The sequence below is a fragment of the Thamnophis elegans genome, chromosome 3 (genome assembly GCF_009769535.1).
Source record: "Thamnophis elegans isolate rThaEle1 chromosome 3, rThaEle1.pri, whole genome shotgun sequence".
NCBI lineage: Eukaryota > Metazoa > Chordata > Lepidosauria > Squamata > Colubridae > Thamnophis > Thamnophis elegans.
The window spans coordinates 34,126,923-34,148,284 of NC_045543.1; the positions used below are offsets into that span (position 1 = coordinate 34,126,923).

Consider the following 21,362-nt stretch of genomic DNA (forward strand, 5'->3'; position numbering starts at 1 on the left):
TATGCCTTTCTTAATTGATAAACTCAGCCCATTCTACATTGAGTCATGTGTATCCTCCAAGTTTCAGCTACAAGAAATTCACCACAAAAACAAGTTTTAGCAGAACCAGTTAAGAGTGCAGAATGTCTTTTCCCACATGTTGAGACATTATTAGAAGTATTTAAAACTCTTAAACTTGACCATTTCTCTAAAAAGATCATCAGGCCTTCATGGCTTGAGTTTTCACTTAAAACAGTAAAGTCTTTCTTCTTCTTCTAAACTATTTGTGGATATTGTTAATGAAAATTTACCTTTTCTCCTTTTGACCCACGAGTCCCAGGGACACCTCGTAAGCCTTCAGATCCAGGGCTACCCTGTATGCAAAAGGATGATGATATTTTATATACTAGATTCAATAACAAGCCTGCTGAAAGTGTGGCAGAGATCTTTTAAACATATTTCTCTTCACGAAGAAGCTAAAGGGGAATTTTGAATTAGAACTTGTTCTGAGAATCCAGTTAGGAAGGATTCTGAAGGCTTGCTAAGAACTGAAGGAATTCCTAAACATTTTTGTAGGTTTCACTGTGTTTACAGTTGAGAAAAGCTCTTTGCTGATTGTATCCCAGCCCATATGAATATTAGAAAAACAGCTTTGAATAAATCCATTGAATTTCAGTTCCAGAAGCTGAATGAAGACCATTTTCTTGGTTCCCAATTTTGCTACCAATTACAGAAAACATCGTTGAAAAGAGTAACCTTACCTTTGGTCCAGGGCCACCATCAGAGCCAGGACTTCCCTACAAGAGAAAGAAGAGACAGCGAAATGAATTGTCATGTACTTAAACTTGCTCCTTCAGGCCCATAAAATTTTTAAACATGTACCTCATCTCCCCATTCTCCTTTTTCTCCTTTGGCTCCCACTTCTCCAGGCAGACCCTAAAAGATACGAAAAAGTAAATATTTTTACCATGAGCTTTTGAGTATTCATACAGCAGCTGTGAATCACATAGTGATCTAAACTTAAATGGATAGAGATGTCAGAGCAATGTTATTATTGCCCTTCAAAATCAAAATCAACTAACTTGCCTTTCATAGACAAATGACTTTATATAAAGATTGTCTGCCAATTTAAAAACAACTCTGACTTTCTCTGATCTCATGACATCAACTGCACTGAGGGGCTGAGATGATTCAGTTTTGGCTTGGCTTTGGTATAGCTGCAACAAAACCAACATTTTAATTCATAATATTCTAAAATATGGTAACTCTTTAGAGCTAGCTGGCAGTCATTTTCCCATCAGAAAGATCTCTTAACTTATTCCCAAATGCTGGCACCTGAGCTTGGGTTCCCCTAAAAGGTCCTTGAGGGGAAATAATGTCTTAGAAGCTTCCAAGTCTTCATATTTTTTAAAGCAACTAAATAAAGGCAATGTGAATTGAGGACACGGATTGGGGTGTATGGAATAGCAATTTATTTTACTCAACTATGACATGGGATAAAACATATCCTGCAGCTGGACGAGAGCAGTAAATTTTTTTGCTCCTTATCATCAGTATACTAAAATTGGGTGATGATCATATGACAATGTGAAACTTTCTGATGGTTTGGGGAACAAAAGAAGTGGAAATATAGAAGAGGCCAAAGTGTCGAAAAATCATGATTATTTCGTATACCACTTCTATGATGAAGGAATGTTATTCTTAGCTTATTCCAGCTTAGAGATTACAGTTGCAATTGCAAAGCAAAACATCACATGACTGATAGAAACTTCTGTTTTGGTTGTTAAGCAAATCATTGAAGTTATTATATGACTTGCATTTTCATATCTGCACTCTCCATTAATTGTGCTTGTTGAAAGCAGGTTGTGAAGTGTGCAAATTATGATCATGTGACTGTGGGACAATACAACTGTTGTCAATGCATACTGGTTGAAAAGCACCCAAATGGCAATCATGTGACCATGGGACACTGTGATAATCCTAAATATAAGGTTTGGTGGCAAAGCTATTTTTTTCCAATTCAACTTCAAACAATTGCTAAATGAAGAAGTCAATAAGTGAGGAGTATCTGTACAGTTGTTTATAAAGAACATTTCGTGACCCGTCAAAACCGCGCTCGACAAAACCGCGTTCGACAAAACCGCGCTTGACGAAAGCGCGTACCTGACGTCATCAGCAGCGCGACGAAAAAAATTAAAAAATAAATTAAATTAAAATTAAAATAAAATTAAAGCAAGCCGATTCACATAAAGGTAAGGGTTAGGTTTAGGGTTAGGGTTAGGTTAAGGGTTAGGGTTAGGTTTAGGGTTACGTTAAGCGTTAGGGTTAGGTTTAGCCTTAGGTTAAGGGTTACCGTTAGGTTTAGCGTTAGGTTAAGGGTTAGGGTTAGGGTTAGGGTTAGGGTTAGGTTAGGGTAAGGTTTTCGCTTTAATTTTAAATTTACTGCTCACAGCGCGATGTTTTTGTCGCGCTGTGATGTCACGTACGCGCTTTTGTCGAGCGCGCTTTTGTCTACCGCAGTTTTGTGGTGGAACCGAACATTTACCCTCTCCATCTAGGTTGCATGGAATACATGTACAAGAGTACAGATGTGTAAAATTCAGGAAAAATCCAAGAGGAGCTGCAGTATCTAGTCAATTTCATGTTTTGTGTCTGATCAACTAACCAGTATTCCTAATCTGGAAAATTACCTACAGTCAATTTTGAAATCAGGAAAGCTCAATTGAGGTTAGGGTTAGTCTCCACCTGGTAAAGTGAGGGAGGGGTGAAAAATCAGTGATACCCGTCTATCTCTTCCTTTGCCAGCTTATCTTCCGGCTGTTTACCATCCTCTAATGCAGTGCTTTTTCCCCTTAGTTCCCCTTTTCATTACCCAAAACTGCTTATCAGAAAGTCCTTTTACCACTTATCAGAAATTCCTTATTTAAATGTCCCTGCGGTCATTTGGGGCAATTTACTTAGAATAGGGAAGTTTAGGGAAGCCCAGCTCTAATGGATCCACTAGCAAGTTATGGGGAACCTTCACTCAGTCCTGTTATATATTTCCCTGAATAAATACCCAATTCTGCTGACTTCCTTTATCAAACAGTATGCAAACAAACAAAAATAAAACAGGCCAAATTAATCAACTTAGAGTAATATCTAGAGTAAAAGATCCACCCAGTGCTTATAGCTGGCTCATCAGAAAGAGTGTGAATGTGCTGGCTATTGCCTCTTTCCCCCTAACCTGGTGGTGTTATGTTGCGGGAGGGAGCCGCCGAACATGGATCTATGATCCATGTTTGGCTGTCCCTGTCTGAGATGTGAGAAAGGAAGTGGGGAGAAACAGAGTATATAGTCAGGGACTCTCCTCCAGGCAGTTAACAGCAGTGATAAAAGGGGGAGGCTAAGCAATGCTGTAAATTCACAATTACAACTATACCTTGTTGCCAGGACGTCCATCTTTTCCTTGTGGGCCTGGACCTCCTTTGGGCCCAGGCTCTCCCTTGAAGTAAAGAACACAGAGACACATGTAAGTTTATGGAGGAAAACAGGAATCCCATTTCAACATCCTAAATGACATGACATACAAGTGGGGATTTGTCTTTGATCACCCTATCCCTGGTGAAGAGAATCACTTGTTGTCAAAATAGAGAAATCTAGAGTTTATCGTCGTGATAGGACCATGCATGCCAGCGCAAATGAGAAACATAAAAGCAGAATTTCCAATTCTTTCAAAAACAGACCACTTTTTATATTTAAGAATCCTATTATGGGTGTGTGTTTGTGCGTGCGCCATATGTACCATGTTTGTGTATGTATGTATGTATGTATGTATGCATGTACGTATTTATATATATGTATGTATGTATATGTATGTATATATAATTATAAGTAATATAAATTTTGAACATTACAACATTGAAAAAACAATGTTGCTAAGATCAACATCCTAACCTAATATTACTTATTGAGAGTTAGTACATTACTGATTTGGCTTACCCTCACTTCAACTTACTACTACAATAACTTACTACAATTGGTTCCTTGGACTGTTTGGATTTGCATGTATGAAAATGTTTTGTAAAATGAATGTAATGCCATATTTAACTACTTTACTAGTATTTACTAAATATTAGATAAATTTATCATGGTATTTATATGCTGACATCACAAAAGTGTATTATCCAAGTCATAATGAGAAAACAATGAATTATGGCTAACCTTTATCCCTTTGGGTCCATAAGAACCAGCATCCCCTTTTTGTCCAGGAGGTCCTTGTAAGCCCTAGAATCAAGCAGTTATCAATTAACTAATGCCAATGTGTTATATGTTTTGGTATATTACAATAATCTCAATCAGGCTGGGCTGAATTTCTCCATACTGTTTTCCACCTATTTCTAATCTGTATTTTATCTTTCAGATTCTGCACTTTGTAACTACCTATATTTACAGATTTGGTTCCACCACTGCACCCTGAGATTGCCTGAGATTGTTAGCAACTGGAATGGATAGATGTGAAATCTCTTGCACTGACATACATCAAATCCAGGAGATCCTTTGCATCCTGATAGTCCATGATATCCTTGTTCACCCTGTGAAGAAATTTTTTTTTACATGATTATTATGAATCATTGGAAATTATTTTCTTTTCTCACTAGAAGATAGCAACAGCACTTAGATTTATACAGTATATCCACTTCACAGTGCTTCACAGTCCTCTCTAAGCAGTTTAGAGAGTCAGCATATTGCCCACAACAATCTGGGTCCTCATTTTATCGACCTTGGGATGATGGAAGGCTGAGTCAACTTGAGCCTCTCAGAATCAAACTCCTGGAGTGAGCAATGAGTTAGCCTGCAGTATTGCATTCTAATCGCTTTCTTCAATCACTTCTTTACAGTCAATGCTTTATTCAATTGCAACCCTTTAATGCAGATTTTCTTTTAAGGCATAAGGAGAAACTACCTTCTGCACACAAATATCAACCATACCTTCTGGCCATCAGCGCCATCTATGCCATGCTTGCCCTTCTCTCCCTGTAATAGAAAAAAAGTCAGGTATATAATACATCATTCAATTCACGTTCAAAAAGATAATGTGTGTGTGTTTTAACCCATGTATTGTTTTGTGTCGTTTTTAATTTTGTCTGTATCCCCCCTTCCCTGGTTTTGAGTTGTGAGCCGCCCTGAGTCCCCTTCGGGGGAAAAGGGCGGCATATAAATAAAATCAACATTCAACATTCAACATAATGGCATCACCCCCAAACAAAACTTAAAGACCCACCTTGCCTCCTTTTGCACCTCTTGAGCCCTGTAGATGAAAGAAGATGATTTATAATGATGTACAAGTGCTTACTGGAGCTATATGGAAAAGGGCAGGGGAAGTGGATGCTTTTAGTCCTCTTTTTAGAGCCTACTATGTAATTTAAGGTGTTATATGATCTTCCAGATAATCACTGAGCACTGATGTTTATATCAGTAAAATACAGTGGCTGCATCATGCCCTAATACAATATCCTGAAGAAACTGTATGTCCTTTTGAACTGAACAGAATTAGCCTTTTCATTTAAAAAAAGCATATATACAATTTTGCAAAATATCTTAAACCTTATCTGAACCATTCCCTGTCCTTGCTCTGATTGTTTAACTTTCTAGTGGTCACAGAATTACTGTCCCCATGATAGTAGGATAAATAATCATAACTACAATAGCCCTTGGAGCAATACCCGAAGAGTTTCCTGGATACATGGAAATTGTGAACTCATCAGTCCTGAATATTGTGACTTAGCAAAAACCGCCTTACTCAGAACTGCCTACATACTCAGACCTTACCTTAAAAGCTCTTAGGTCCTTGGTTAGAACATGAACTGTTAAGTTTTTACCAGTCCCAGACTATGAATTGAACTGAAGATTAAATCAATAACAACAACAGTAAATTGAAGATTAACACCACCACCACCACCACCACCACCACCACCACTACTACTACTACTACTAGAGAAACGGCTAGAAAAATAACAAAATATTGATTTTCAAATTGAACTTGAGTGACTATGGAGGAAGAAATCAATGGTTGCACCAACAGTAATAGGAGTCCTTGGAGCAGTACATTGAAAATTTGAACTTAGACCTGAATATTCTGACTTTGCAAAAAACCACCTTACTCAGAACTGCCTATATACTCAGATGCTACCTTAACAGCTCTTAGGTCCTTGGTTAGGACTTGAACTGTAAAGTTTTTACCAGTCCCAGATTGCGAATTGAAGATTAACCATAGTAATAGTTTTTAAATATTTTTTTATTATTTAGATGGGTGGCCATATAAATTTGATAAACAAATAAATAAACGTGCAAAATAGAATCCAAGATTTGCCCAACAGTTCTAGTGGGAATCTCAGATCCAAACAATTCCAAGTAGAACCAAATTAATTTAAATTTCTTATGTCCTTTTCTCCTTCTGGAAAATAGACATTTAGAAGCAATTTTAACATATTTGCATTTCAAACGGATTGTAGGACATGCTTATTTTAATTTGATCCAAAGAAATGAGATCTCAGGAAGAAGGAAGGCTTTAATTAAATACTACAGGAAATTTCCTGAAGTGCTACATAGCAGGCAGGCCGATAGGCAACTATTAGAGTGCTACAGTAGATTCCCTAAAGGGAGTTAGCAGCAGAATGTGCGTGTGTGTGTGTGTGTGTGTGTGTGTGTGTGTGTGTGTGTGTGTGTATAAATGTTTTTTTTTTTTAGGTATTTGCAGTTACAAACCAGATTCATGCTATATATTAAATCAGAATGCTGTTGTTTTTGGCTTGATGTGTAAATCCACTCAATTGTGATTTATTTATGTGGTTTAAAATGAGATGAGATAAGATGAGACCCTAGAGTATATAGACTTCACAGTTTCAATCACAAGCCAGCTTTCTTCCCCATCCCCTATTTGGTTTATAGCATACATCTAGATGAAGGCTAATTATTGTGATATTTTGAGAGGTCCTAAAAATGGCATACACTGAATTTTGGACTCCCCCCCCCCCAATAGTTCAACACAGATTCATTTGCTTTAATCAACGGTTAATCAACACAGCTCACCTTGTCTCCTCGGCTGCCCTTGTCTCCCTAAAAATGAGAAGGAGGGGGAAATGTCAGATATATTATAAATAAAATGATGAGGAAAAAAATCAAGAAAGCAAGAAGTGAAATTATACTTGCCTTCATCCCTTGGTAACCAATAGGTCCTGGGTCACCTTGCTTTCCCTAGGTAAATAACAACATTCAAACAATAAATCCCATTGCAGTCAAATCCGATGCTTATTTAGGAAATTCTCTCAAGACTGTAGGGAAAAGAATTTCATTCAGAATTTTGTGTTAATTGGGATTTTGACAATTTCTTACAATATGTTTCAGCCATTTTGACTTGAAATCCATCCTTGTTTTCCCATAAAGAGACGTGAAAGCATATTTGTGCATATATTTTAACAGATTGATATACAGTTGGATTAAGACATACAAGTAGAATGGACTCATGGCTGGATCTAACCTTGTTTCTTTAATAATGCAATTTTAGATGTGTCTATTCAGTAGTAATCTCCTTTGAATTCACACTAGCTCAGGGCTTCCAGAATTTCAGATTAAAACTTTTCTATGTTATCAACAACACTTCACTGACATCTGCCTATCAGATGTGATCTCCTGACTTACATAAGGGTCTTTTTGAAGACTACAGAATATTGAAGATTACAGTTATTTGTAAAAATACAGAAGTGTCCCCCAGTTTTATTACATTGTGGTGGTGCTATTATATATGTAGAAGCGGCAGTAATGACTGAGGTGAACCGCTGCTTTAACAGAAGCCTTTTATTGGCAAGCTAACAATAACGCAAACAGCAACTCCAGAACTTGGCAACAGAACAGTTCCCGCTTTGACAGCTTTTTATACCCCGAGCTGTCAAAGAGGCAGCCAATCGCTGTGCGCTAATCTTCCCGCTCTGGCTTCACGTCTTAGCCAATCGGGAACAATGATGCATGGACACATTTCTTGAAACAGGGACATAACAGGTGCATTAAAATCTACCAAAACTGGACATACTACTAATGATCTGAGAAAGAATCACGAGATACTTCAAAAGAATGGATGGGTAAAATCAGGCTGAATCTCAACCCTTCTGTAACTTCATTGGCAATTCATAATTTCAGGAAGAGGCTGGCGTACAGATGGTGTATCTACAAAATTGATTAATGTTATCTCACAAGTCTTCATATACAAAAATATCCCTTGGGAGGAATGCAGCCCTCCAACTAAAAGAAATACTCCATATTTATTCAGAATATACATTAAAATAATCCAGTATTACATAAGATTCAACTTCATTTTGAGTATCTTCCATGCAAGGTCAAATGTATTTTCCACTTACATGATCTCCAGTTTCTCCTTTTTCTCCTGGCATGCCAGGTCTCCCTCTTTCTCCCTGAAACAAAATATCAGCATTAGATTCCATTTCCAATTTTTATTTAACTTTACATTTCAAGTAAAGTTTAGCTTTTAAGAACCATTGAAGAAAAGGGGTCATGTTATGAAGGACAATTTCAAGGCTGCCCTTTAATGATGGGCAAATGCCAAATATTGCAATACACATAACATTAATTTTTAACTTATCTTTTCACTTTTCACAATTGTTTCGGAAGTAACAACAGTAAACAGTTACAAAAGTCTCACAAAACTCTACAAAATGCTAAAGTACTATTCCCCCCCCACCCCAGACTATTCTATACATATGAGTTTGCAGGTACATAAACAAGACAAAAGTAGCAATGGGAACCGAAGAGCCTTTAAAGAAAGGACTTCCTGAATCTGGAATGGAAAGGTTTTCATGGCTGTGTCTATAGGCAGAGAAGAATGAGTACTGTACAGCTGCTGAGGTGTGTGTCAATAGGAGGATGGATAGGAAAAGGCTTGGAATGAAATATTACTATTGACAGAAGTGCACACCGTAGGTGTCAAGTTAGTCATTTCACGGAGAGGAAAACTGGCTGGCTTCACTTCTTTTCAGGTTGCAATCTAGCAAATATGTTAAAATGAAAGAAATATGCTTTTTAATCAAAGGTCCTATTCTTAAATACAAGGCCATTTGCCCATAAGGCAACTCTTAAATGAAATTTTGAATGAACATATTGGTCTAGTTCAGATAACAGAGATCTATATGATCACATGACTGCCCCCTCAGTTGAGGACTCAAATGGGCTGAGCTTAACTGTACATTAGCCAGATTATATCAGGCTGGTTCATACATTCAGAATTAAATCCTGAATGGCAACAATTATCATTCTTGATCTGGGTTTGATCATCAGCAGAGCAACAATTCAAAGGGCTGCTCACATGAAACCATGTTAGGATGGCTGTGAGCAGCTTGCAAATGTCTGTTCTTCTTGCCTCCATAAATCACCTCCTTCCACTGTATGACTAGTTTTTAGGTGACAATAAATTCTATCAGATACTTGGCAATCAATCTAAATGTAGCCTTACAGAACTGATGTGGTGAGGAAAATACCCACCTCTTCTCCTGGGTCCCCAATATGCCCTGGAGGTCCTCGAGGAGGCTAAGAAACAACAATCAAAAATTGGTATTAGAGCACAGGAATGTAAAAAGCAAGATTTTATATACTGCTGGGGCTGTCAGGATAATAACACTCACCTGGCATTCATAGGAACAACACTGTTGACAGAACAAAAAGACACCATTAAAAGAGTTACCAAGTTTACACTTTTATAGAATGAGTACATTTCTCTTTTGCTCTAACTTAAAAGCATCCTTTCATCCCTTCATTTGTAAAAAGCTAGAAAAATTGAGAAGCCGTTTCCCACACAATACTGGTGAGTTCTAGCAGGAACTGAGGCTATCACATGACATAATGCAATTGGTTGGAGCTTCTAGATTAGTTTCCTGTCCATGAACAGTCATCAACAAAAACCAACAAAGTTATGTCGCTTGGATATGCTTAAATATGTTAAGTTAAAAAATGGTAAGAAAAGAGGAAAGATATTCTCAAGAAGTTCAGCTATATTTCCATTATTCTCTGCTTTAAGATGAAAACATCTGATCACTTGTGACAAAAGGGAATGCATCAAACTGGGCCAAGTGCCAATGTAAATGAGACACTTTAGAGCAAAATGCAAACTAGAGATTTATCATTCAGCCCCCTGGCTCAGCTCCAGGATGGCATACTTTGGAGTTACTGAGCACATGCTGGAGCCTTCATTTTGAGACCAGTCTACTGCTTTAGAAGGTTGAAGCTGGATCAGGTTGACAAACAGCCAAATAAATGTTTTTAGTAGAAAACTCTTTGGCCTGAATCTTGCGACCTAAGATTATTTATGCTTAATGACTACACTTAGAATACTCCCCCCCCAAAAAAACCCTAGATATAAATCTAAATACTGACTTGCTGATAATTCCAGTTTTTATAAAATAAGTTTTTAAAAACTATTTAAATTCTCAAATTCTCAAATATTTACATTTTTGCAGAGCTTACATTAGTTCTAAATTTTAAATAGGAGACTAAGATTTTGAATCTTCCTTTGTGATCTGAGCAGAGGGCTGTAAATTTGGTGCAAGATATGGTTCTTCCTTCTACTCGTTGGGACAAAAACATTTTGCTGTTTCCTTCTTACTAAATCATAGGCAACAGGAGTGAATCTTGGCATTTAGATTAACATTGGCATGATTAGCTCAAGGTTTACTAGGAAAGAAACCGTGGCAATAAATTAGAAAATGTACAAGATAAAAATGATTCTTGAACGAACAAAAGGGCACTGAAAAAACTTACCACATGCTCCACATTATTTTTCTGAAAGAAAGAATAAGGAAGATAATGATCAGAAATAATAAGATAGCATATCTAATGCATGATACATTTATCCAACAGGAAAATACCTCTAACTTTAAAATTATTTCTGTAGAAAAGCAAATTAGACCAAAACTCATCTACTTGAGTCTCTATTACTGTATTTTTGTATTTTCCTTTCAAGTAGATCTAATAAATAGGAAAGAAACACTAAGACTTACAATCATTTCAATGATGGTGTCAATTGTTCTAGGAATATCACTTTGTGGTACAGTTGCTGTGAAATTGCGACGATAGTCATGGTCTGTAGCAATCACATTTAATCTGGATTCCTAGGATAAAATAAATCAAATCAAAATTATATTTTCACTCCAATGTCATCGTGTAAATTTAGCAGTGAGCTTGGTCTAATTGCTGCGCAGACTGTTGGTACTCTAATCTTCCCATGAAGATCCAAATATAATTCCTCTAATCTGTGTTGATGTAGGTTTGGTTATAGTTGTCTATGTAATATGCCAGAAATGTACTGACCTCCTCCTGCAGGGGAGGAGAGGCACTTGGGCAGTTAACTTTAGATCCTAACTTATGTGCACTCACTGTAATACCTGAAAAGATTTCTTTACACACACATTTATTTGTTTATACACACGCCTTTGCATGTTTTCTGCAATTTTCTGTACCTACTGCCCCTTTCTGCCAAATGAAACATACGTCAGTTGAAAGAATGCATGCAAAAGTTTTCTTAATGATTAGCCCACAGCTATCAACTATTTTTTTGTGAAGATTTGCTACTCACTGAAATATCTGAGCAGTAAGAATTGCCAATGATTCTTTTTAAAGATTACCCAATGTTTTATTCATTTTAGCACGTGCACCTTATCTGACTTGGCATAATTAGGCATATGATATATTGCACCTTTAAAATCAGCAAATTTGACCCAGCTTAAATCAGAACCAATAGAGTTTTTAAGAAATGCTGCACAAAGAGGACAGCATCTCTGATTATTACAATCAAGAATTAGAGCAAAGGGTGCCACCTTTGGCCACAGTGTGCAAAATCATAGGAACAAGCACATCTCCCAAGCTAGAGCTGTCTCTGGATTGATCTCTATTTATTTATTGACGGTAATTGCTCTAATATCATTCATGTGTACACATTTCATACCAGATGGTCTGGAGATACAGCAACAGCAAACACTTTGATCCCCTGGTGCTTTGCTTCATTGGCTGCATCTTCCAGTCCCCCACAGGGCTCTTTGTAACCGTCTAAGGGATGTCCATCTGTCACCACAATAAGATACTTATTTTCCCTATGATAAGATCCGCTGAAAGAATCAAAACCAGCCAATGAAAAACAAACCATATTACATAATTGTGTACTCTCATCACATCACAATCCTAAATGGTTCTGTGGGGTTTTATCTTTTCTGCCCGTGTATTATGCTGCCCTGAGTTGAGAGACAAAGACAGACACAGAAACATAGAGTCAGAGAAGGCAAAACTGGGGTAAACATATCATCATCATCAAACAACAATGATAATGATAATATCTGCTTAAGAAAAGGCTAAAAGGGCTTCTCCTTATAAATAAAAAAAACTAGTACAGGTAGTTGAGGGATGGCAGCCATAACAGGTACCAATGGAGACAAAGAAAGGACTACCTGGGAAAGGCAAGGCTCAAATCCATGGATTGAAGTGGATCCTTAAAAGGACTATAACTTTGTTTGCCTTGGAGAATAAAACCTTCAGAATTCATGCGATGCTCAGTACAGAGGTGGAAGTCTCAATGAAACATTTTAAGTAATTTTGAAAGACACAGTAGAATTCATATTTAAAAGTCTATCTGAATGCTATCTTAATCTGATTTTGCAGAATGAGGAAATATATACTACTGTGTTTCCCTGAAAATAAGATCTGGTCTTATATTTTTGGGGTTCCAAAATAAGCACTAGGGCTTATTTTTGGGAAAACACACTTTCAGGGTGATCAGCACGGCTGGGCACCCCACCCCTCAGCGTGCGCATAAGAGGTGGTAAGTGCACCAGTATCTGGCGGCAGCTGCAGCCTACTGGTCCCTGCATCTGCACAGATCATGCAGCACAGGTGAGTTATTCTCTATCCAAGCAGCAGATGGAGGCAGAGGAGCAGAGGGGGAGGCAGGCATTCGGAATGCACCACGCGGGCTGCAGGAATGCCAAGAGTCAGGTGGCTGGCTACAGAAAGCTTGTCTTCGTGCAGCAGCACTGGAAGATGGAGATGAGCTTCCCGTGGCTGCCCACCTGCTCCAAGCCACCGACTCTCGGTTTTCCCATGGCTCATGCGGCGGACACATCTGGATCACCTGTCTTTCCCCCCATATCTGCCTCCTTCTGCTGCCAGTATCACCGGTGAAGGTGAGTCTTCCACAGCTGCCCGCTACTCAGGCTTACTGACTCTCCACTTTTCCATGGCCCATGCAGCGCATCCAGATCATGGGTCTTCCCCCTCCACACCTCTGCCTCCACTTGCTGCTTGGACAGGTAAATCACCTGTGCTTCACAGGCTGCAGTTGCTGCCAGACATCATCGGCCCGTGCACATTTGTTGCCTCCTGTTCTGGCCATGCCCACCCCCTTCACTAGGGATTATTTTGTGGTAGGGCTTATATTAGGTGCATGCATAAAAAATTAAGCCAGGGCTTATTTTTGGGATAGATCTTATTTTCGGGGAAACACGGTAGTACTCTGTTACAAAAGTACATGCAGTTACTTAATATTGATAGTTCTTCATTCATTGTAATCTCAGTTACTACTGTTTTGTAGTACTATTACAGATAAGTCTAGTTCCATAGTCACCTAATAAATGATAATCATTTTTTCCAGTCTTAAAATTAATAGAGATATTTTAAGTTTTCTCCTCCAATTTTCCATGTAATAAACACACACACACACACACTTGTAACTTTAACAGTTTTATTCACTCCTGATACTTCTACAACTTTCAGAAAATAATGTTTTGTTAAATTATGCACAATTTTGTTGTAGTTTAAACAGAAAACAAAGGACAACTCTCCCTGAAATAAAAGAAAGTCAAATCACTAAGATAAATAATATTATATCAAGGACAAATATTTAATATTTAAATAGATAAACACATACATGCAGAGATGAACAAATTCCAGCTCAATATTTCACCCAGGAAATGAATGTTTTCTTTTTTAACAGAGAAAAAGTCCATTTCACTCATTGACTCACATATAAAAGCTAACATGAGAACTGCTTCCTCCATGAAAGACTACCTGAGTTTTCCATATAAAACATCATTCTGCTGGGAAGGAGAATACAGGTTTGATGGAAAATATGTATATGATTATTTCTATTTATGGTTGTATGCATTCATCTTAACAATGAAAAATTATTTTCATCTTGCTACAGATGAGATTTATGGATACAGAGACATCCTGCTGCTTACCTTGAAAAATGATATATTATTATAAACACTTCAATGTAAACACTGAATTTCTTGGTTTCAGCTCCTGCAAAGGTTTGTGGAAATGTGCAAAACATCTGCCCCTCCTATATTTTAAAATATTTATGTATTACATCTGTTTATTTCCCATCTTTCCCCCTCCCCCTCCAAAAGAGCCAATTTCAGCATAGGTTGTGCTTGCCCAGGCCTGGCCCCAATGATCTTTCAGTGGACATCCATTTAGAATCATCTAGGGTCAAATAATTTTGACATTTCCAAGGGATGTGTACTTATCTATAGTGTGTAAGAGTGAAGGGGATGGAAGTACATTAAAACATGAAATCTGGTACTGATAAAAACTAAAGTTTTGTAAAACAAATACTATGTAAATTATCCTAAGCTTTTCCTCATACAACAAAATAACAGCTGGAAGGAACTTTGGAGTCCAACCTAATCCTGCTCAAGCAGGAGACTCTATATCATTCTTGGCAAATGGCAGTTTTGTACAATCCTTTTTAAAAAACCTCCTGTAATGGAGCACTCAAACACATTCAAACACTATGGGTTGTTGTTATTTTTTTGCAAGAATATACTGTAGTTGGAATTCTATCTTAAGTCACTTGTTTACTATAGTTGCTGGGCCTCTAGGGTAAGAATGATGGTATCAATGCCTAAGGCCTCTGTTTTCTAAAGGTATGCAGACTTCCAAACACATTTTTCCTTCTCTCTATTGGTGCAATGAGAAACTATGGTTCCGACTTACCCAATGAGTAGTTCTTCAAGCCCTGCCTTAATGGCACAGTCAGTATAGGTGCCTTTCCCAATAGACTCTACTGAGGACACACGGTTCTTTAAGTCCGCTCGCCCACTGGGCATCCGGGTAAGTTTCTTAATCAGTTCCACCTCATCACTGTAATGTAAGGCACCTGCATTCCACACTAGATTTCGGTCACATCGATAATATCTATTTAAAAAAAAAGAGGCAGGGGATGAGTGGGAAGAATGTATGTATCCCTTTTTTCCTAAACATGTTTTTTGCCTCAGTAATAGTAAAGTATTATTTGTTTTAGCAGATTCCTGGTAAACAGGACAGTGAATATGGATGAATAATATGGATGTAAAATTATAAAACTAGACCAGTTCATTCCACAGGCACCCTCTCCTCAGTTTAAATCAGATGATATTGTGTATTGGCTAGAATCTGTTGGTTATCCAACATAAGCCTATATTTTCAGTTCTACAGAGAAATGGCTTCCAGCAATCATTCTTCAAGTAGATAAACTTTTCTTAGCTTTTGAGGATCCTTAAAATGAGGCAGAACTTCAGCAATGATGTGATATTCCCAGGGAACATGCATCCCATCTTCAGCATGAGCAATGACAAAAACAGATAATAGCCTATTTTATTTCTACCATTGTGAGGCAAGGCTCTCAACCATTCCATACATGATTCTGTCCCACTGCAGCTAAACCCATACAGGAAGCATCTGCTGACATTGGTCAATAGTTACTTCAGGACTACAATACAGGCTCCATCAAATGTTAGCAGCATCTAATCATTGTGGCTGATGTCCTGTAGTGGCATTTAGATTGCTATTTTGTGACCTCTGCTTCCTGAATGGGAAAAATAAGGCTTTGCTTGATGTTTGTAGTCTTAGCTTTTGTAACAGAGAACCAATCTGATGGTAGTAGAGTGATTCATTTGCTTGAACCTATTCAGAAGTTTTCTTCACACCAGTAGAAAGGATAATTCATCTTCTTCATCTGAAAATGGTCCCCTAAAATGTTTTGTCTCTTCTTTTGTCAAAGCTTTAGGTCTCTTCCACAGCCACCAGAGAAGCAGATAGTTATCTTATGGGTATCTACCACCATCTTTGCCTCTGGTTGCTCCATCTGGGTGCTCCCCAGAACTGGTCTACCTCTTTTAGTTGTTTATCTCTTTTCTTTCTTCCCCTGACACTCACAAAGTAAACATGAAAACACAGGAGCAATGACAAACTGCCTTTATTCAGCCCAATAAAGCATCCAAAGTGTCCATAAATTTGTGGAAGGTCCAAATACAATTTGGAAAGAGATTACTTCTTCTCATGATGCAGTATTTTTTTTTTTATTATGAGCTAGTTTCTTGCATTTCAATACTATGTGGGCCACCCAGATAGTGAAAAAATAAGTAATAAGCTAGTTAGGATTGTGGGGTCAGGATCTGGCCAAATCCAAAACAGGGTTCTGTTTTCAAATATACTAATATACAAAATTGGATTTTCTACAACTGCCTTTTAAAAAATATTTCTATTGCTGCCTCCTGGCTTTAAAATGCAGTTTCCTTGAACATTTTTGAGCACAACATCCAATTCAGAAAAGAACTGCATGAGTAAAAAGATTGGCCCAGAAATATATGGGGAAAAAAAGTTTCCTTGGGTGTGCGTTTTTATGAATCTGTGGAAACAACAAACTGTAACATAAATATAAACTAATGACTAGGGAACTTTTTGAAGAAACATTTTTAGAAGGAACACTATCACCATTATTTGCTAATTAGAGTGTAAAAATGAATGCAAAAGTACTGCTTATTTTAATTCTTAGGAAAATGTCAGATCCTTTTACAATTATCCAAAAATATTAACATCCATCCAAAAGCGTCTCTGTAGTTCTGTGCAGGCTTCAGCAGTCTGACTGCCCAGACATTGTAGGCCCATTTTGATTTTCAAGATGGCCTCTCTAGAAATCACCATTTCTTCTTCCTGTGCATGTCTAGTCGTGTTAGAGATGTGAGACAGAAGGAGAGAGAGGGCAGAGTGGCCAAGAGAAAGAGCTTTCCAAATTAGTATAATGCTTTTTTTACAATAACTTCCACATTCAAGAAACATGAGAATATAAAGTACCTGTCATTTAATTTATCAATGAATTGATTAGTGAATGCTTTGATCTTGTCAACGTTGGCTCTACCAAAAGGCTTTTCCCTTAAGGAAACGCTCTCAGAGGTATCCAGGACAAAAAACAAATCCACCGGGCAATCTGTTAAAATTCAGAAATGGGCAATTTAGAAATAAAATGTTTACATGTTTACATTAAAAGATTCATCAGAAAGTTTTCAATGCATCAGGTTATATGGAAGGAAGCTGTAGTCACAAAACGCACTGCAGATTTATTCAAAATTAAGACCTCCTCAGTTGCCTGTGGCTTACTCACCAATGCAACCTCAGCAACAAATTATATAGGCTTGTTTTTGCTCTGAGGTCAATTGGTGGCCTAGACAAACCAGGGTCTCTTAGACTCATTCCACTCTTAGAAAACTAGTAGGAAAATAATCACTACATAATCTAGAAATAAATTTTCAAGGGAATGCATCTAGGTATGCAGGCAATAATACAAGGAGTTTTGGAAACACAGGGAAAAGAAAAAAAACCCATTTGAAGGAATTTATATAATGTAAGAGAATATAATTTCATCTCCAGCATCAAACATAATTGACAGACCCACTAGAATTATGGGGATGTTAATATGGGTAGAGACCTACCAACCCTCTCAGCATGGCAAAATCCTAGGCATTTAAGATTATGTTTGCATACATGGGTGGCCTATTACAATCTGATCACAAAATTCACAACCTTCAAAATCAGCAGGTAAAAATCAAATATTCCAGCTGTATACTTTGATTTCTGAAATGAAAATTTGCAGTAGTTACTCAAATATGATAAATTACACATTGACTATATTAAATGTACTTTTTAAACATACTTTAAAAAATATATTTACAGAAAAATGTTCTTCATTATTTCTTCTTTAACTCCTTTGACTTTATATTTGGGACATTTTAATTTCCAACAAGAATGGAAATATTTTCTTTCCTTCTTCTTTTTGCTTTACTATCCATACTTCAAAACCTGTCACTTTTCTGCATTGTTTTTCAAGGCACTTTCAAAGAGATGTTTTTTTTTTTGTTCTATAAAATAATGCTGTTTATTTTGCTTATCACTTCTACCCATTTCTTCAGCATAAAGTATCATTAAAATTACCTGCCGTGGCTGTTCAGTTGATCACTGAAATAAAAATCTTGCAAGGCATGCATATTGCAGCACATATTTTGGAATGCCTACCAAACACATATTCTTTATGTATAGCTCCCATTTCTATTATAGTGGGACACAGAAAGTTCTTTCTCTTTCTCCAAAAACTGCACCACGTATATTCTTTACTTATATTGGTGAGATGCATATTGCTGCCCTGCACCTAATTTTCTGTTTGTCAAATTCATATGTAAGTAAAGGTTTAAACAAAATATCACGATCAAAAATCTGTAATGAAAGAGTAGGGCAAAGGTGGAGCTGGGTTACGATTAACAACTTCATCCTTTCAGTCCATTAAAGCAGGCACATCTGGAGAAACCAGAAACATGGAAACACATTCTTACCTTGGAAAGCTATTACTCTGTTGGATAGTTCTGATCCCTGAGCGAGAACTCTCTTTATTAAAAAACAGTCCTGAAATAGGAAAATAAGGAAGATGCAGGCTAACTTCATCTTGCAAGGAGCAGAGTTAACATTCGGCGAGATCTGAAAATGCAAAAGAAGCGCAACGAGAGAAAGCTCAAACCCAGTTTCTTTTAGTTGGTAATTTTTGTGAAGTTTCTATCCCGTCCCTGAGTTTCGAAAAGTCTAGGAAGGAAAAGAAAGAGACGGAGACGGCAGCGGCCGTGGATGTCGAAAGAGCCAGAGCAATCCTTCCAGAGGGGAGGGAAGAGGCGGCCTCTGCTGCAGCTGAACTCTCAGCACCAGCTGGTGAGTCATGAAACACCCAGTCTCCTTGAAAATGGCTCTTTTTAATGTAGCTGTTCTTCTACTTTTCTCAAGTAGAGAAGCATGTTTCTATAGGCTCTGAATTTGCATTGAAGCATCTCCCTTTAATTGCAAAATTATTTCTTATCTGCCTTTCTCTATTGGCAGGGAGACATAAGACTTGGTGCCCACACTTTCAGCTAGGCTTTTTAGATCACAACCCATTCTAGGAATGTGAACTCTGCAATGATGTGTTTTTCAACATGCAATGTAATGTAAAGGTAATGTTGTATCAAAACAATGTGGAAAATGAAAAAGTCGAACAATTGCAAACCTGTGTAATAACAAACTATTAAATTTGAATAGTACAAACGTAGCTCTCCCTCCATTTGCAGAGTAGCTGTACAACATTTTGTAATGACTTAAAGACCAGTATTTGATAGATGTTTACTGAGTTCATATGTTGGACTTCCATAGTTTAATATATAAGCCATGGTGGCTGAATTCACAGAACATATTAAGAGAGCATCAAGATTTACAAACTACAGTGGCTGGATTCAGATGCCAAAATCAAATTGACCATTCTATAGTTTCATTTTGCACATGAATTTACTCTTTTGCTTTTTTAAAAGAAGATAAGATAAAGAAAATAGTAATAATGGGGAAAGTCCATTTTTTCCTGCCATCTACTAGGCTTCCAGAGGTTTGCAAGCCAGATGTGGTAGGCATAAATTAGTAACAAAGTAAGATACAAACAGATTTTTCTGCAACGTATTCTGACACTGTGGGGTCTTGTTTTCCATAATTATGGAAGAACTACAGAACAGGATTAAAGTCAGAGCAGAAAACTTTTGTTTCAGCATTCAGATATAGCTTTATTTTGATTTTCTTGTAGTCGATAGGTGATACAAACTCTGAGTTTCTATGCATCAGGATCAAATGGAGAGTGGAGAGACTGGAAGGTGAAGACGTTATAGCTTAGAAAAATTCCACCTGCACTTAAATGTTCATGGGTTGTGGTTATCCTAACCTAGCTATTAATTCTTTGGTCACATTTGTATGCCTGGGTGAACACTGGCTGGGGAATTCTGATACTTAAGTCCATACATCTTAAAGTTGCTGAGGTTGAGAAACAATGTCTTAGAACAGGGGTGTCAAACTCGTGGCCTGTGCTGGGCACCCCCACCCCCATTTTAGAAAAGGGACAACAGAATTTCAACAGAGTTGGAAGGTGGCGCAGTGGTTAAATGCAGCACTGCAGGCTATTTCAGCTGACTGCAGTTCTGCAGTTCGGCTGTTCAAACCTCACCAGCTCAGGGTTGACTCAGCCTTCCATCCTTCCGAGGTGGGTAAAATGAGGACCCGGATTGTTGTTGGGGGCAATATGCTGACTCTGTAAACCGCTTAGAGAGGGCTGAAAGCCCTATGTAGCGGTATATAAGTCTAACTGCTATTGCTATTGCTATTGCTAACTTTGGATGTCTTCTAGTCTGACCCCTTGCTCAAGTAGGAGACACTACACCAATGGTTAACCTTTTCAGCACCAAGTGCTGAAACTGGAGCACACGTGCGTGTGTGTATGTGTGCCGGAGCACCGGAACCCGGAAGAGAGCAGCTGGCCAATGTGCATGTGTGTGCCGGCCAGTTGCTCTTCCGGGTTCCATCATGCACATATGCGCTGGGCAGCTACTCCAATGTGTCTTTACATGAAGTCCAGCTGGCCGGCACACATGCACGCTTGAACCCGTAAGAGCAGCTGGCGATGGCACGCGTGCTCACAGAGAGGGCTCTGCGTGCCACTCTGGCATGCCTGCCATAGGTTCACCATCACAGCCCTACACCATTTCAGACAAATAGCTGTCCAGTCTCTTTTTAAAATCCTCCAGTGATGGAGCACTCATAACTTTTAAAGGCCAGTTGTTCCACTGGTTTATTGTTCTCACTGTCAGGAAATTTCTCCTTAGTTCTAGGTTGTTTTTCTCCTTGGTTAGTTTTCAAACATTGTTTCTTGTCTTGCCTTTAGGTGCTTTGGAAAACAGGTTGACCCCCTCTTCTTTTTGGCAGTCCCTCAAACATCAGAACACTGCTATCATGTCGCCCCTAGGCCTTCTTTTTACTAGACTAGACATACCCAATTCCTGCAACTGTTCTTAATATGTTTTAGCCTCCAGCCTCTTTATCATTTTTTCACTTTTCAAGTCCTTGACTTACGACTTGTACATTGTAGTCATAAGTCAAGGGTCACCTGTATTGCTTCAAACTATCCGAAATTATCGTAGAACCATAGAATGTAAGGATTGGAAAAAGACCTGGGGAAATTATTTCTTTATTTGAATTTATTA

General features: G+C 37.9%; 1 protein-coding gene across 1 annotated transcript in view; it reads right to left on the reverse strand.

The window, feature by feature from the left end:
* Nucleotides 1-18,978, reverse strand: part of COL6A1 (collagen type VI alpha 1 chain) — a 45,906-nt gene extending 26,928 nt beyond the window's left edge. The window contains exons 1-19 of the mRNA XM_032213703.1: nt 18,657-18,978; nt 17,128-17,260; nt 15,010-15,210; nt 11,966-12,125; nt 11,022-11,132; nt 10,783-10,803; nt 9,651-9,671; nt 9,511-9,555; nt 8,373-8,426; nt 7,171-7,215; nt 7,051-7,077; nt 5,243-5,269; nt 4,951-4,995; nt 4,500-4,553; nt 4,183-4,245; nt 3,401-3,463; nt 862-915; nt 741-776; nt 291-353 (exon numbers count right to left, since the gene is read on the reverse strand). Of these exons, the coding sequence (XP_032069594.1) occupies nt 291-353; nt 741-776; nt 862-915; nt 3,401-3,463; nt 4,183-4,245; nt 4,500-4,553; nt 4,951-4,995; nt 5,243-5,269; nt 7,051-7,077; nt 7,171-7,215; nt 8,373-8,426; nt 9,511-9,555; nt 9,651-9,671; nt 10,783-10,803; nt 11,022-11,132; nt 11,966-12,125; nt 15,010-15,210; nt 17,128-17,260; nt 18,657-18,765 (1,332 nt within the window). The 5' untranslated portion in view covers nt 18,766-18,978. The remainder of the gene's footprint in view (nt 1-290; nt 354-740; nt 777-861; nt 916-3,400; nt 3,464-4,182; nt 4,246-4,499; nt 4,554-4,950; nt 4,996-5,242; nt 5,270-7,050; nt 7,078-7,170; nt 7,216-8,372; nt 8,427-9,510; nt 9,556-9,650; nt 9,672-10,782; nt 10,804-11,021; nt 11,133-11,965; nt 12,126-15,009; nt 15,211-17,127; nt 17,261-18,656) is intronic.
* Between the last annotated feature and the right edge of the window lie 2,384 nt (nt 18,979-21,362).